At 41.4% G+C, this 16,891-nt stretch overlaps 2 protein-coding genes across 4 annotated transcripts in view; one reads left to right on the forward strand and one right to left on the reverse strand.

Annotated features, from left to right (window-relative positions):
• Positions 1-881: 881 nt before the first annotated feature.
• On the forward strand, positions 882-8,621 carry LOC122875129 (kelch domain-containing protein 10-like). 2 transcript variants are annotated; one of them, XM_044193951.1, is made up of 11 exons: positions 882-984; positions 1,666-2,000; positions 2,810-2,902; positions 3,224-3,445; positions 4,284-4,438; positions 5,025-5,173; positions 5,275-5,359; positions 5,453-5,519; positions 5,618-5,665; positions 5,755-5,894; positions 6,361-8,621. In XM_044193951.1, exons 2-11 carry the CDS (start codon positions 1,916-1,918, stop codon positions 6,568-6,570), a joined length of 1,254 nt encoding a protein of 417 aa, XP_044049886.1. In that variant the 5' UTR covers positions 882-984; positions 1,666-1,915; the 3' UTR covers positions 6,571-8,621. The 2 variants fall into 2 exon arrangements, with proteins under 2 accessions (XP_044049886.1, XP_044049887.1); XM_044193952.1 differs by lacking the exon at positions 882-984 and having other exon boundaries at positions 1,663-2,000.
• LOC122875124 (putative cation exchanger C521.04c) overlaps positions 8,609-16,891 on the reverse strand; it is a 15,085-nt gene continuing 6,802 nt past the window's right edge. The window contains exons 8-20 of one of the 2 annotated variants that reach the window (XM_044193938.1): positions 13,880-14,071; positions 13,669-13,768; positions 13,455-13,596; positions 13,097-13,280; positions 12,716-12,815; positions 11,633-11,754; positions 11,466-11,497; positions 10,614-10,726; positions 10,326-10,471; positions 10,145-10,239; positions 9,994-10,072; positions 9,780-9,888; positions 8,609-9,180 (exon numbers count right to left, since the gene is read on the reverse strand). In XM_044193938.1, coding sequence (XP_044049873.1) covers positions 9,107-9,180; positions 9,780-9,888; positions 9,994-10,072; positions 10,145-10,239; positions 10,326-10,471; positions 10,614-10,726; positions 11,466-11,497; positions 11,633-11,754; positions 12,716-12,815; positions 13,097-13,280; positions 13,455-13,596; positions 13,669-13,768; positions 13,880-14,071 — 1,488 coding nt within the window. In that variant the 3' untranslated portion in view covers positions 8,609-9,106. Of the gene's footprint in view, positions 9,181-9,779; positions 9,889-9,993; positions 10,073-10,144; positions 10,240-10,325; positions 10,472-10,613; positions 10,727-11,465; positions 11,498-11,632; positions 11,755-12,715; positions 12,816-13,050; positions 13,281-13,454; positions 13,597-13,668; positions 13,769-13,879; positions 14,072-16,891 lie in introns of both variants that reach the window. The other variant, XM_044193939.1, reaches the window with a different exon arrangement.

The following is a 16,891-nucleotide window of genomic DNA, read 5'->3' on the forward strand; positions in this document are numbered from 1 at the left end:
AACCAACATCATTAGGAACAATTTGGTTATCTATTTGAATCTCTTCATGCGTGAACTGCCAGTCCCAGTGAAATCACTTTGGATGAGAAGGTATAAAGTGTTGCCCTCCAGGAATCGATGAGTAGATAACTGGAAGAAACAATAGGTTGACAACTCATCTCCTGTTTATTCTCATTAACACAGCTACACCTCATTGTTCAGGAAGTTCTTATGGTCAGTGACATTTCATAGACTGGCTTCATTTCCTAATCGCTGTCAATCTACTGAGGAATTACTTGGAGAGGCAATGTTACATTAACTGAACGACTGAGGCTGAGGTTCTCTCAGCTGACAAACGACTTATGGAAACCTCGGGTTAACATTTTAGCCACCTGGTAAAGTGAAGTTTCAAGTCAGAAGGAAACATGGTGGACCCTAAAAACGACACGTTGATCTCAAGTTGATTGATTGGCGCATTGTGGGCAGCTATCTCAGCAGAAACAGGTTAGGAGTGCAATCCCAGTTTGCCACAAAAAGTTATTTTATCGTAACAACTATAGGGTCTTGACAGGCAGCAAGGGCCTTACATTAACATGACTGCGTGTACATAGTAAAAAACACATCTGCTGTAAAGTGTTTTTAGTGTAATGTTAAGCTGCAGGGAAACAACACTGAAAAGACAAACAAGAGTGTGTTTGATCCAATCTTTTCATGATCATTCTCTGCTCTGTGACAGTCACTGATTACAATTCTTTACAGCAGCTTCTCATGGGATTGATCTGTTTGTTTTGTTTTGCTCCTTCAGCCTATCCCATTGAGCTTCAAATCCAGATTATGACATGTCAGCAAAGCAGCCCCCGAAGACCTGGGGTAAAGGTTGACTCTTGGCTCAGTTGATCAAAAGGAGTCACTCCACCCACTTGTTTCTTTCCAAGTAGCTAAACAGTTGTCCATCATCTAAGCTGTATAGTAAATCTTGTTTATATCTTGCAAGCAACTGAACAAGTAAGTCTGTCTTTCTTTTGTCAGGTTATAAGTCACCATAAATCTTCAAACATTTTGATGAAGAGTGTATATCTTGATTTACAGTAAGGCTATAGTCAGCAAGCAGACAAATAATAGTTAGAAAGGTCCTGTGGCATTAAACTCAATGGTGCAACAGTAACTTAGAGACAAAATCAAGGCTTTTCATGTGACAATGCATTAGCATTGCCAGTGAGCTTTCATCCCTGTATTTCACTTTACGTTACGCTGTTTAATTAAAGGATATCCCTCACACCTTGTAAATCTATGCAGTTATGCCCAGTTATCTGACAGAAAGTAGACATAAGATTAATCTATCAATGATAATCAATTAATCGTTTAGGTACATTTTTCTAGCACAAATGCCAAACATTCAGAGGTTCCAGCTCCTCACTTTGTCTTATGAGATTGTCAATTTGATATCTTTGGATTTTAGACTGTTAGTTGGACAAAACAAGCAATTCAAAGATGTCACATTGGGCGTTAGGAAATTATGAATGGCATTTTCACTATTTTCGGACACACATGATCAATCAGTTAATCGAAAAAATAAGTAATAAGTAAGTCAGTGACGGATTTGTTAGAATGTAAAGTTTTTTTATGTGCTGCTATATTTCACTTGTTCTCTACATAGATTTGTACATACTGTATTTCAACATTCAGGGCCACTGCGGTTTTTCTAAACTATCTAAACATGTGACTCTTGAATGCGACATGAAGGGCCCCCCTCCTCTGATTGGTCAGTTCAGGCCAGCTGGCTGTGACGCTGCAGGCAGCAGCAGCAGGTGTGGACGGTCGGTACTGTTATTTCTTTATTTTGATTCGTGATTGCTGGAGCTTGCAGTCTCATGCCACTACGCTAGGTCAAACTGAAGCGGGTTCTTGTCCAGGTCTGGGTGTGAACCCTGTCGAGATGTCTTCGGCCGAACACGACGGAACCTTCAGTCAGCTCATTAAGTTTGAGAAACTGTCGTGGAGGCCCTCCATCCGCGACTCAGGTTTGTAAACAACACCAAGTGCTCTGCAAGAACAAGCAGCCCGATACAGTCAGCAAAGCAAAACGTGAACTAAAGGTTAGTCTAGGTAACGTTACTCATTGTTGGTTATGTGTTTGTGTACACCAGGATACTCATTTGTCTGAGTTAGCGATGTGATGCACCGCTGCAGCACACAGGCCAAAGCTAGCTAAAGTTGCTACGGAAGCCAGCAGAAATTACTGATTGAACGAACATGCAGGCATCTGCAGCGCTATTGTTATTATTTTCTTTAAATAGGGATTCACATTAGAGAGACTGATAGAAAGAGAGCGTGGGGGCAAGCATTAGCTTCATGGACGGGACACTGCTGACAACAGAGGACACGTTAACTGCTAACGTTACCTCACTGATACAGTGTAGAAAACATCCATTACTTGCATGCCATAGTACGTTTGTAAAAGTTAAATTCTGTATGTTTGATGTGTCAAATGGCCTTGTGCTCCTACAAAATGTTTGCCCAGACCGAAATGACATTTGGCATAAGCATTAACACGCAAAATAAAAAGGTTGAAATTGGAGACGAAAACAATCAATGTCAGTCAATATTAATTCCAAACCAGTGACAAGAGCAACTCTTCTACTAGTTCTGGTGATAAACATTTTAACCAGAGACTTTCAAAAATGGTTTCCTTCAAGGCAGATTTATCCTCAAAAGGGTAAATCTTACAGATTTCTGTAGTGTGTTCATTAGTCCTACTTCTGAAATACAGGCAGACATGCACATATTTCTGTCTCTGTGTCCTTTCATTTCATTGTATGGTGATTGACAGGCTCCAAGAAGCGGGCACGGTGGCTTCAGGCTCGGCGCATCTTCTCCCCTTCCTGCCCCAACCTGCGGATCCCCAACAGGTTCCTGAGAGAAGGTGCTGAAAGTACATGACCTCCCCATCAGATGTTTTATCTCAGAGGAGGAGGAGACCAGTGTCAGATAAACTGACTGAGTGACCCTGCTTCTGTGAAATGCATACAGTATACTTTAATGTTGTAAAACTCACCAATCGCTGTCTCTTTCACTTACAGTATTTGTAGGTAAAGAAAATAAACCTATATTTAGTGAGGATTCACATTGTGTTGTCTAATATTTATGCGTAAAGATGTTCTTTGGTTACTTCATCTCCATTTCTTTTTTTCATTTACATCAGCGCTCAAAACGTCTGTCTGACTTGAACTTATTCCTCCCACAGGACACTGTGTACCCCCTGCCCGCAGCGGACACCGCTGTGTTGCAGACAGTGCCAACCTGTATGTGTTTGGAGGCTACAACCCAGACTTTGAGGAGGCAGACGGGTCAGAGAATGAAGACTACCCTCTTTTCAGGGAGCTTTGGCGGTTTCATTTTGCTACATCCACTTGGCAGCAGGTCCGCACAGAGGGTTACATGCCCACAGAACTGGCCTCTATGTCAGGTAAGGACTGATGTGCTGTCCTTCATTTTATCAGAATTACACCCCCTGCACACACCCACTTGTTCTCATTTCGAACCAGCTACTGGTCTTATTTAAAGGTACCCTGTTGACCACTAGTAGGACTATGGAGCGATGTTTGTATAAGTGAGTCCCCCGTTTTGTTTGCTCTCGTGCACGCACATAAGGACGCAGGTGTCGCAATACACATTCCTGCCAATGGTTTCACACTATCCCACTGATCCCACCAAGAAACACTGCAATGCGCCAACAAAGGCAGTGAAGAGGAAGACTGCTAATGAGTAAACATGGATGTAAACAATGCTGGATATAAAATACTTTTAAAAATTGCCTTTGTAAATGTTTTATGAAGGAAATGCATTCATCACATTTGTTAGAGCTCAAAGATACACACAGTGAGTTTTGGTGAGTAACACTGAATGTAAAAAGAAACTTTATTGACAAGAAAACTCCACAGGGCACCTTTTAATGCCTTTTATGCAAGCTGTCTGACACAATGCAAACAATCAAACTCCTCTTTTATTGACTGATTTCTACTTTTTACAGTGTGTGTTTATTGCCATCAGTTGTTGATGCTAGTGGCGTGCATTTGCATGTGCATGCTGGTAGAATGTAAGCTACAAACAGCATGGGGACCCAGTCATCAAAACATTGCTCTATGGTGCCCCATCTCGTGTACTGTATTTTTGAAGCTGCAACTCAAAGCTTCAGGGAGTGAAACGGTCCAGTATGTAGATTTGAACCAACCTTATTACCAAGCAAGATATTAAACTGTTGTAGAGACTGACTGTGTTCATGTCTCTCTCTCTCTCTCTCTCAGCTGTTTTACACGGCAACAACCTGCTTGTGTTTGGCGGCACTGGGATTCCATTTGGTGAAAACAACGGCAATGACGTCCATGTTTGCAATGTTCAGTACAAACGATGGAACCTGCTCAACTGCAGAGGGAAGAAACCCAACAAGATTTACGGACAGGTAACAATGGGTCCGCTCCATTTCATTGCGCCGGTGCACAGCTTAACACCTGACGGCCTGTTTAAATGGAGTATAATCTGTCAGCCAGCGGCAGCAACCACGTACTTGTCAGCTGACAAAACAAACAACAATGTCATCCTACAGGGCAAAAGCCATGGTAGCTTTCCTAGTTGACAAATAATTGCCAGCACGGACAGTAATGTTCACAATATGATCTTACGCAAGCCTGAATGACATTCATCAGTTCTCGGTTTAATCAATCTCCTTTCACCTGTTTATGTTTGTATGGGCCATGCGGTCAAGGTAGGCGCATACGCCGCTTTCGCCGCTTGAATTGAGTGGGGCATCTGGCGAATGCGCTGGATGAGATGCGTTTTAAATGGTGTGCAGACTCTACTTACTTGGCGCACCACAGGTGTACGCCGGCGTGGTAATGGTGCAGACCCACTGTTTGTCTCTGTATAGTTAGTTTAGATATATAGCTGAAGTCCTAAAATGTTGTTCTGTGTCACCATTTATTCATAACTCTTTAAATACTATATGTGTATTCCACCAACAAACATCTGTCAGCACTCTCCATTTCCAGGCGATGGTCATCATAAATGGCTACCTCTATGTGTTTGGAGGGACAACAGGCTACCTTTACAGCACCGACCTGCACAGGCTGGACCTGACCACCAGAGAGTGGATCCACCTCAAACCCAACAATGCACCCTCAGATCTACCTGAGGAGAGGTCAGAGAGCAGACATAGTTTGAACTACAGTATGTGTGACCTATAGTGAATCCCCAGAATATTTATTAAAATAGACTGAAAATGACTGCTTGATTTTACAGGTACAGACATGAACTAGCTCATGATGGACAGAGAATATACATTTTAGGAGGTGGGACTTCCTGGACGTCATATCCCCTGCATAAGGTGAGAGGAGCGAGCACATAGACAAAATCTGACAGAAAAACAGTGTGTTATTCCTTCATTTGATCTTTTTTTTATATTATTTGTCTTCATCAGATTCACGCATATAACTTGGAGACAAATTACTGGGAGGAAATAGTCACCAAACCACATGAAAAAATAGGTTTGTGATTCATGTTTTGCTTTTTTAAATTTTTTTTGCTGAATAAAGGATTTGAAGACCACACATTGAATTTACTTTATTTGTCATTATCATGACAGGATATCCTGCTGCCCGCCGTTGTCACAGTTGTGTGCAGGTCAAAGATGGTAAGGAGTTATTTCATGATCAGCATTATCTGGACACGCCTGTCTGAAATGGTTTTCTTAACAATGTCTCGCTCTGTTTCTGCCTCCAGAGGTGTTTATATGTGGGGGTTATAATGGAGAGCTGATCCTATCTGACCTGTGGAAGATCAACCTGCAGACTTTTCAGTGGATCAAGTTGCCTGCCATCATGCCAGAACCAGCCTACTTTCACTGCGCTGCAGTCACTCCGGTTAGTCAAATATCATTTACACATGTCTACATCTAACTTGGTCAGCAGATTAAGATTTCTCTTCTGCACTGGGTGAGAAAAGAAATCTACAAAGAGATAGACATTTATTTATCTTTCTTAATTAATTAATCTGTTGCTTTATTTTTTTCTATTAACTAATTCATTCTTTAGTCTATAAAATGTCAGTATATTGTGAAAAATGTCCACAATCACAGGGTGACATCTTCAGATGTTTTTTGTCTGACCAACAGCCCAAAAACTAAAGATATTCAATTTACAATGATATAAAACAGAGAAAAGCTGCAGCTCCTCACATTGGTAAATCTGAAACCAGAGACTAACCAGAGACCCCCCCCCCCCAAACAACTTAATTTAATGACTAATGATCAATTTTCTGTTGCTTGACTAATTGATTAATCGACTAATTGTCCCAGCTCTAATTTCTGCAACTATTTCTCTCCTTCAGGCTGGCTGTATGTACGTCCACGGCGGTGTCATCAACATGTCCGGGAATAGAAGGACTGGCTCTTTGTACAAAGTGTGGTTGGTGGTGCCCAGCCTGCTGGAACTGACCTGGGAGAAACTGCTGAAAACTTTCCCTCACGTAGCCCAGCTGTCCACCCTTCAGCTGCTCAGCCTGGGGCTGACACACACACTAATTCAGCGGCTCAAATAGACAGAGCACAGAGACGGAAGTAGGCGGTATGTGATGCAACAGCTTGACTCTAAAATCACTGATAACTTGGCAAAAAAGTTCTCGAGGGGACAAAGAAAAGTCAGATGGTTGTGAATGCATCCTTTAGACACCAGAATAACTGTATGCTGGTATCCACATCCATGTACTTGTCATTTTGGATCCACGATATAGTGCAGTCTTCATTTTTTTATTTTATTTTATTTTATTTTTACAACACATCACTGTCACAGAAACGTGTGGAGCATGAGCAGGAATAGTTTAATGTTCCAAAGACCACTTCTTGAAAGGCAAAATGAATGTTGCTTCTGCTAGTGTACTTTTAGCCTCCATTCAGAGGCTGAGATCAGCTTGTTTCACTATTGCTGAAGTGACAACGCGTTGTACACCGCTGCCATCTTTGACACATGTTCAGTCAGCTGCTGCTACGCCCACTGTGACATAGGTTAAATCAATAATTACTGTCAAAACAGTGCTGATGTAAACTTACATTTCCATTTAGTTAGTTAGAAATCAGTCAGATCCTCTGTAAAGAGGTACACTGCTGATAAATCATGGACATGTTATAACTGGGATACCTCTTAACAGTCTAATTAGGTCAATTATTTAAGGAATCATGTTTTAGCCTTGAGGACTTTCTGATTGCATACTGATGTTGAGTTGTGATTATAACTCTACTGGTCAAATTGAAAAATGTTCCCTCACTGGTCACATTAGGCCTGTGATCAGATGAGAACCCAAAAGCCTCTTACATGGCATCACTGTGACTCTTCTTGTGCCTCTTATTCAATTAGAAATGAATTTATTCACCTGTAGCTCCACAGTGATTCTCTAGCCTTTTTTATTTCTTCATTCGGTGCCTTCTGAATTTCCACACACACATTGTTTTTATATTTCTGTAAATCAATTTTTTTAGATTTGTTCATTACTCTCTGAACTATGTACATGTCCTATTTCCCCAATGTGATTTATCTGGTGCTCTCCACATGAGCCTATTGTTGCTGAACATTTCTGCTCATGATTAATCAGAAGATACTGCTTGCAGCTAAAGATTTTTCATTAACTTCAGTCCACAGAGGTTTTTTATTTTTTATTTTCATCACTGTGCTGCTGTTCTATTTTATTACAAAACCTTGAATTGTAGCAGAATGTGTTGCTACTTTTCCCCACCTTTTGCCTAAACTCCATTTTAACCTTTTTATACTGTAACATAGGCTGTATTATTAATACTTTTTAAATTTTTGGTCTTGTTTTTCTAGAGAAAGTATTGTTGTGGTACTTTGAAAATTAAGTGGCATGGGACTTTTTTTTAACTAGTAACAAGGTAGAGTATGTAAGGCGTACTCAGGATGTTAAATACTGTGATCAGACTCGGTCTGTAGAGCTCCGCAAACCATCACCTTCATCATCGCCAAAATGTCAACAGGCTCAGTCATTTTTGTGAAAACAGATTTCGGTACGCTGAGATGGCTTTGACAAAAACAAATCTTTTGCGGTTACTATGGACTGTAAAGCTTAAATACTGCAGTGATATTCCCAGCTGCTTGTATTGAATCACATATTTGCCTCTTTTTTTCCACCTGTTTTGTCAACCTCTTGAATTTGAGTATCTAGTTTTTTTTTCACACGTTCACTGTAACTGTGTTGGTACTATACGAAACTAACTCATCTACAATTTATTGTATCATGATGCCCATTTTTACATTCAAAATTCCACTTCAGTTACTTTATGTTTGACATGTTATGATAGCCTTTATTTATATCTTATTGTGAAGCAACAGTCTGCTTCAGTATGTGCTCAGACTTTGTAAATATACTGCCTTGCTTTTGAGATGTTTAAATTTGCATCATTTTTGGTAATGAAATGTTAAATGATCTCTTTTGCATGTCAGTATGGTGTGCATGTCACTTTACATAAACTCTTGGGAGAAAAGGTGAATGTCTCCTCAAAGGCAACTATGGCTGTAATGTACATTGTTTTGTAATTCCTGTCTGTACAAACAATAAAAACACAGGCCGCCAGTTTTTCAGAATGTTGTATTGACAGATATCGTTATTGTTCTTGCTAAGCACAGCCAGTCATGGCACTTTTTCCAACTACAGGGTGCCGGCATTGTATTTAAAATAATGTCACTACTGTCATTAACTCAAGACGAATCAAGTTAAGATGTATACAAAATATTACAACAGTACCTTAAACAAAATAGCATTAGTGCAGATAGTTTACATTATAATATCCATTTGTATTGTAAAAATACAGCTTTTCTTTCACAGTTTACAAAGACCGTAAGAAGTTATGAGTTTTAAGGACACAGATATGTTAGCTTACAAACTGTACATTTTACAGTAGTGGGATTTGTTAAAACAAGTACCTACTTGAGATTTAACAGTTTTGTCATTTGTATAATTTAAGAAACAAAATATTAAATAAAAGGCCCATGTCAGGATTCATACATGATAATTAAGTCCTCCAGGCTTAAAAAGGTGTAACTTGAGCTGAAATGTCTCAGTCCTACAGTCAGCAGCCTGCTGGAGATGGAGCAAAGTAATACAGAGCCAGTAGAATAAGGTAGACTACCACCAGAGCTGTACCTGAGGAAAAAAAACAAGACGGGAAATAACACTGAATATAAGATTGACATGTCACTGGAGTAAACAAGTTGTGAAGATCTCATGTCAAGATGACATTCTATCAAACCACCATACTGGATTACCAAAACTACCACATCAACATCCTAATTTGCTCATTATTTGTCTTCAGTCATCATAGTCACATAGCATGTGAATGTACTGCACTTTGGCAGCTGACTCTCAAATATCAGTGGCCATTGTGTTCTTGACTGAATCAACAAGGAGTTTTTAAAACAGTCCCTGTTTGCAATGCGATTATAACACAATGCTGACAAACTGTAAAGTAAAGCAAATGTTAAAGGTTCTGTATATGAGATTTTGAACATTAATATAGCAGAAAACAACTATTTGCTATGTAAAGATATAGTGGAGTAATGGCGTCCTGAGCAGAGAATGACGTCACACCCCCTGTACCTGTCTTGTTATAGAGGTTTCTGGACGATTCAAAAGAAAATAATTTGAAGACAAATTAATTTCCATCCATTTAAATGCACATTTTCCGATAAAGGATATTCTATCTCCTATTACAGTGTAAAAATCGTAAAACACTCTAAACTTACCCTGAAAATAATCAGACTTTCCGTCCATGAAGATGTAGTTGACAAGAATCACACTGAAGATGCTGGCCCACAGGTGCAGGTCACTGAATAACAGCACAAATCCCACATCCTATCCGAAACAGAGATGGTGTTTGATTACAGAAACTATAAAACAGAAAGCCGTAGGTATTTATATGAATGAATCAATGGTCAAAATGAAGAAAGGATGTCTTACATAAAAGGCATTAAATAAGACCAGAATTGGAATCTGTAGCATGCAGACCTGAACAGCAATACAGATTCCCACCTCCAAGCTGAAAAAAGACAAATCATTTAGCTACAGATATTTTTAAATTCTCCAAGTTTTTAATGAACACAGGATTTACCTAAGACTGATGTTGTTTTGGAGTGCAAACTGGATCCCATTAACAATCTCTGGGATCTCAGGAACCATAGCGAGAACTGTCACCCCAATGAAATACTGCAGAAAGAGAGACAAACGTTAGCACAGCCGGAGGAAACGACCAAATTAAAACTGCCTGAGCACGCTCAGATGCATGTCCCGACCTGAGAGATGTTGGGCTGGTTAAGTATGGGCTGGATGTGCTCGGTGACAAGATCGGCGCAAGCGGATGTGAGCACGGTGGCCATGATGAGGATGACCAGAGACCTCCACCGTGACCAGTGGACCACTGCTCCATGGTGGCCAGTCACTGCACAGACAAAGAGATTACGGTGTGGGATGTTAGCATTAGCCAGCTGTGCCCTCACTGTTAACTGTATTAGTGGTGTGATAACGCGAGGTACAGTTTTGTGTTAGCCATTAACTGTGATTCATGAGAGGGAGACTCATACCCTGTCCTTCTCCAACTTGAATGTCATAAATGTGGGAGTGCGTCTTCAGTGTGTATATCAGGCCAATGATGTAGGCAACTGGCAAGAGGGTACACACTGTGTACACTAGTGGTCTGATGACAAGAACACACACAATAATGACAGGGAAGAAAAATACAGAAGGTATAACAGCTTACTGAATACTTTTAGAAACTCAAAAGACTATATGGTGACTTAACAGGTTTTAGATTATTTGCCTCTGATCTTTTATAGCTTAAATCACTGACAACCACTTTCCACAGCTTAGACTAGTTTTAGATTGATTTATCTCCATCCAGGCAGATACTATTTTGCATTTGTTTCACTAGAATGAAAATCGACTTAAAGAAAAAAGTGTTGAAAACTCCTTGTTGAAACACTCAACTCCCAAACTCTGAGACTTCAGTCTGCTGCTGAAAATTAGAAGACAAATAACAAGCAAACATGGACATTGTGGAAAGAGTAAAGGTAACTCTTGACACTTGGATGTCAGAGCAGCCTTAAATGCACCGACAAGAAGAGTTTTCAGAAGAGCCTCTGCTCACAACACAATGACAATAGTGCAACTTTGAAATAAAGAAATAAAGGCAACAATGTTGTTTGCTTCCAATATATTACATTATCTCAAGTATGTTTCAAGTGATTATTATAATGTACTGAATGTAACAGAAATAGCTCCCCGGAAAGTCCACACGTACAATAGTAAAAATAGTAGTGATGTGGTAGTGTTTGTACTTGTACAAGGGCTAAAACATGCAAAATCACCTGTATGGTCCTTTAATTTATTTATATTACAGTCAGTAGATAATTGAAAAAAAATATATAATTCCTTACTCAACATGGTCGTGGAACAATGTACCGTTGTTCTGTTGAAAAAATAAAATTTAAAAAACCCATTATGCATAATACAGTGTATGTAAGTCATATATTGTTTGTTACAATGTGCTTGTCAGGATGAGACTCAAAGGTTTGGGAGTTTCCTCTTGGCTAATGATGCTGACCAGATCGTAGTGGCAGTTGCGGAAGACAAACGGCCCGCTGCTGTTTCCTCCAGTGGAGTTGGTGCAGGCGTCGCACACCAGATTTCCATAAGCTTTGGAGAACAGCGTGGGGGCAAACACACCTGCCATTGACAGTCAGGGGGATGAGTCAGTGTATAACATTTTGGTAATACTTTTATATTGCATTTGATTTCAGTTTTGGCTGTTACAAACACTTGTACAGCTGGTTCTTTTGCTGCCACCATCACCCGAGCATCATCAAGCGTTTTCATGTCAGATAGATACTTTTGGAGCTGAATATTTGAATTATGAACTTATGAACTTGGGGATTACTGAAATCATTACACATCTCTTTTTTATTGGTAGAATATCTCTGATCACGTGACTTTATATTTCTCCAGACAGTTACTTCTCTGATGGACAAGTGTCTTAAAAAAAGATTCATGTTAAGCTGGGTCATGGACACAGTATTTAGGAATGGAAATAACTTTTAAAATAATTTACAAACTTTTCAACAGCTTACATTTGGTGTTTTACAGCCACTTGTTGAACTGTTTTTTATATGATTAGGTAATATCCACTGGAGATTAGTGTGACTAATTTATATTAGCTAACAGGTGGTGCAAGTGTAAAATGTAAAACTTCAAAAACACACACAAAAATAATGAAAAAAAGCAGCTGAAAAAAGAAAACAAATGTAGTTGTAACATTCGTTGCCTTCAGATGCCGCAAGTATCGAAATTTTAAGCAACTTTTTTTGTTTGCAACTAGACGTCTGAACTGCTGCTAGTTTCCTGCTGGCAATGTATGACATGTCTGAGAATGACCGAACAGCTTCTCCTAGTGGAGAAACTGCAGCTAACTAAATGTGAACGAATGAGTTTGTGAGTAAGTTAGGAGCCAGTTTCATGAGGTGGATAACATCTAAAAATACTGCTAGAAAACAGAAAATTGTTTCCTATTTCGATTTCATAAAAAGTTCTGTACTAAACTTCTTTTGTTGTTACCACCACCTGTGTCTGACACTTCCAAAAATGTATAGCTGGGTGATGGCAAACAGCACATATGTACTGGTTTACTTGCCTCCTACAGAGATGAAAAGCAACGCAGCGCTTACTCCTGTAGAGCGACTGTTGAATGTTTGCTCGCTGTGTCTCAGTCCTCCGATTATCATGCAGATGCCCTGAGAAAAAGACAAAGCAAGGAACCTCATTCATACTGCACATGCTGTATTAGTGTTTCTGAACATGACTTTTATCTCCATTGTGATGTAACTGATTCACTGATTAAATTTAATTCCTCATTGAGTGCACAGGTTGAAATGATAGTGTGATAATGAAGTCAACTGACTATCTTGGCACGCTCTCGGTTTACAAATTAAAAATGCCTCTAATTTTAAATGTTTGAATGTTATTCACCTATGTTAAAAGCTGTAAAATGTGATGTAAATGCAGGTTGGCTCACAGGGATGAAGAGGATGCATCCGAGCAGCGTGCCAGTCAGTGCTGCTTTAACGACCTCCTGCAGACACGGGTTGGCGGCCTGGTGACCTCTGAGCAGGGCTGTGATGTAAAAGGTCAACTCCGTGATGGAGCCGAAGGTGGCGTTCACCACTGCACCCACAGCAAAGTTACACTGGGCTGAGATACTGCAAGTTCCAAAAATGATCGACAATTAACATCAGAAGCACATTGTAAGAAAATCTTTAACACTTTTAACATTTTTGGTACACTAGATGTAAAAGGCAACGTCAAATTCAATTTCTTTTATTTCACCTAAAGTCACTTTACTGGTGTGTTTTAAGGTAATGAAAACAGCTCACCTGGCAATGCCCATACCAATATAATAAGACAGAGGTATGATGGAGCTGATTGCTATGGCGAACTTGACCTCAGAGCTGGCGTAGTGGTTTTCTCTGTCAACATATCCGATTACCATGGCAACTATTACTAGAGGGAGGAGGTCTGAGATGGGGGTCAAAGATGATTCATATGACACAATGACACACACACACCACATTTACTAGCAAAGGATACTGACAGCGAACACATTGATCCCATCAACAGTGTACTTGTAGTAGTACCAGTTTACAGCGTGGTAGCAGCACAGCAGCGCTCTGGTCTCATAGCCTTGATGCTAAGGGTCAAGTAAAAAATAAAGAAACTGGTGGATGAGCATAAAAGCGACACTGAATAATCTCTTCAGGTTTATGTGCTGCGGATGATTAATATTAAATCTCTCCCTTGCCTTCCTCTGTGAGCAGGTGGAGACCGAGACATCCTCAGGAGCCAAGAGAAGAATGACGCCCAAGGTCCGTGCGTTCATCTTGGAAACAGGGATGGTGAAGACCAGGATCCAGGAGAAGAAGCAGGCCAGGGAGTGGATGACCACCAGAAGAGGATATCCCAGCAGCAGCCATACGTAGGTGGAGAAACGATGCTACACAATAAGATGACCACTCAGAGAAATTAGTTAGTCATATATATATATATACACACACATATATATACATATATATATATACATATACATATATATATATATATATATATATATACAAATATATATATACATATACATATACACACACACACATATATACATATACGTATACATATATACATATATACATATACATATATACATATATACATATATATGTATACATATATAGCTCAATTGGTAAGTCACAGGACTTTCACATGGGGGAGCAATGACCCATCATCCAGTGTGGGTCCTTAGGCAAGACCCTTCACGCTGCTGCCTACCTCATGATGATGAGTGACAATGGAATATATGACATGCCGGCTCAGACGTCGCCCGGCCAAACAAGGTCTGCGTCAGGTGTTGGGGAACCAGGGCATCGAGACGACAAATGGGCTACTGGAACAAGACGGAAATGGGCGAGATGCGATAATAAGGCTCTGTTGGAATGCTACTACTCCAGTAACCCTAGTCAGAGGGGTTACATGCGAAGGATGTGGGATGAATGGTTACTTCGAAACCCACAATCAAGGCTTACGGCGAAGCAACTAGTAGCTCAGTGTTCCAACATCCACAAGCGGCAACTGCTATCACAACTTGAGATTGACGAGGTACAACACAAATGCTACGGCAAGGGGGAGCCAGGAATACAGGTCAGAGGGGAGCAACCAGCAGCTCCCCAACCAGAGATTGGGTACGAAGCCCCAAGAGAAATCACGCTGAACGAGGCAGCGACTGACCTGAAAGATAAGATCATGGCGAGGATGAATAGGCAACCCCGACGCCAACTACAACGGCTAAGTGAAGTACCATCAGAAAGTCTCCTAGAAGATGTGAATGCAGCATTGAGAGCAATCCCTACCACAACCATCACTGAAACCAATGAGCTGATATATGCCTCAGCAGCAGTGATCCTAGAGATGCTTGGCTACAAGAGCAACCATGGGAGCCATGAGAGACAGTACCCACCATGGAAATGAAGGTTGGAGGCAAAAATCAAGGAGGCCCGGAGAGAAGTAAGCCAACTGACAGAGGCTGAGAGAGGTGCAATGAGAAAGCAAGTACCCAAGAAGTACAACCAGATGCCCATACCTGAAGCACTCGAAACTGCCAAGCAAAGGCTCCAAGCCTTGGCCAGCCGCCTAGAGAGGTACACGAGAGATAATGAAGCCAGAAGAATAAACCGGCTGTTCGCAACTCAACCTGCGAAAGTGTACACTCAATGGCAGGGTAATAACAGCAGAGCAGACCCACCAAGGCTGGAAACGGAGCAGTACTGGAAAAGTATATGGGAGAGAGAGGCATCACACAACAGCGATGCACAGTGGCTGGCGGCTCTGAGAAAGGACCACAGCAACCTCCCTGAACAGAATCCAGTCACCATCACAGCGGCAGACATCCAAGAAAGAGTCTCAGGTATGAAGAACTGGACAGCACCAGGCCCTGACAGGATCCACACCTACTGGCTAAACAAGCTCACTGCGCTCCATGAGCGCCTAGCAGCACAAATGAACCAGCTGCTAAGAGATGGGACGCACCCTGAATGGCTTACCGAAGGGCGCACAATCCTGATCCTGAAGGATCCCGCATAAGGGGTACAGTCCCATCCAACTATCGGCCAATAACCTGTCTCTCCACAACATGGAAGCTCATGTCAGGCATCATCGCGCTAAGATAAGTGGACACATGGATCAATACATGAGCAAAGCACAGAAGGGCATTGGCAGAGGAACCAGAGGAGCCAAACACCAACTCCTGGTTGACAGAACAGTCACCCAAGACTGCAGAGCCCGACACACCAACCTGTGCACTGCCTGGATTGATTACAAGAAAGCATATGACTCAATGCTGCACACATGGATCACAGAATGCTTAGAGATACACAACATCAACAGGACTCTAAGAGACTTCATTGCAAACTCGATGAGGCTGTGGAAAACCACCCTTGAGGCCAATGGCAAGCCACTTGCACAAGTATCCATCAAATGTGGCATATACCAAGGAGATGCTCTGTCCCCACTGCTGTTCTGCATAGGTCTGAACCCCCTCAGCCAAATAATCAACAAGACTGGCTATGGATACCGACTCAGGAACGGGGCCACCATCAGTCACCTCCTCTACATGGATGACATCAAGCTATACGCTAAGAGCGAGTGGGACATCGACACACTGATCCACACCACCAGGATCTACAGCTCTGACATTGGGATGTCATTCGGGCTTGAGAAGTGCAGTCGAATGGTGTCAAAGAGAGGGAAGGTAGTCCACACAGAAGGGGTCTCACTCCCAGAAGGAACAATAGCAGACATTGAGGATGGTTACAAGTACCTTGGAATACCACAGGCAAATGGCAACCTTGAAGAGGCAACAAGGAAGACAGCAACGGCCAAATACCTTCAACGAGTAAGGCAAGTCCTAAGAAGTCAGCTCAATGGTAAGAACAAGGCCCAGGCAATAAACAGCTACGCCCTGCCAGTGATCAGATACCCTGCGGGAATAATAAGGAGGCCAAAGGAAGAGATACAGACCACAGACGTTAAGACGCGAAAGCTCCTCACCATGCATGGAGGGTTCCATCCCAAATCCAGCACCCTGAGACTGTACACTAGCCGTAAGGAAGGCGGCCGTGGACTAGTGAGTGTGAGAGCCACTATCCAGGATGAAACATCCAAGATCCACAAGTACATCCAAGATAAGGCCCCAACAGATGACGTGCTCAGGGAATGTCTCAGGTAATGGGGAACAGAGGAAGACGTGCTGGAGGAAGGACCATCA

The sequence above is a fragment of the Siniperca chuatsi genome, linkage group LG4 (genome assembly GCF_020085105.1).
Source record: "Siniperca chuatsi isolate FFG_IHB_CAS linkage group LG4, ASM2008510v1, whole genome shotgun sequence".
In the NCBI taxonomy this organism is placed as follows: Eukaryota; Metazoa; Chordata; class Actinopteri; order Centrarchiformes; family Sinipercidae; genus Siniperca; species Siniperca chuatsi.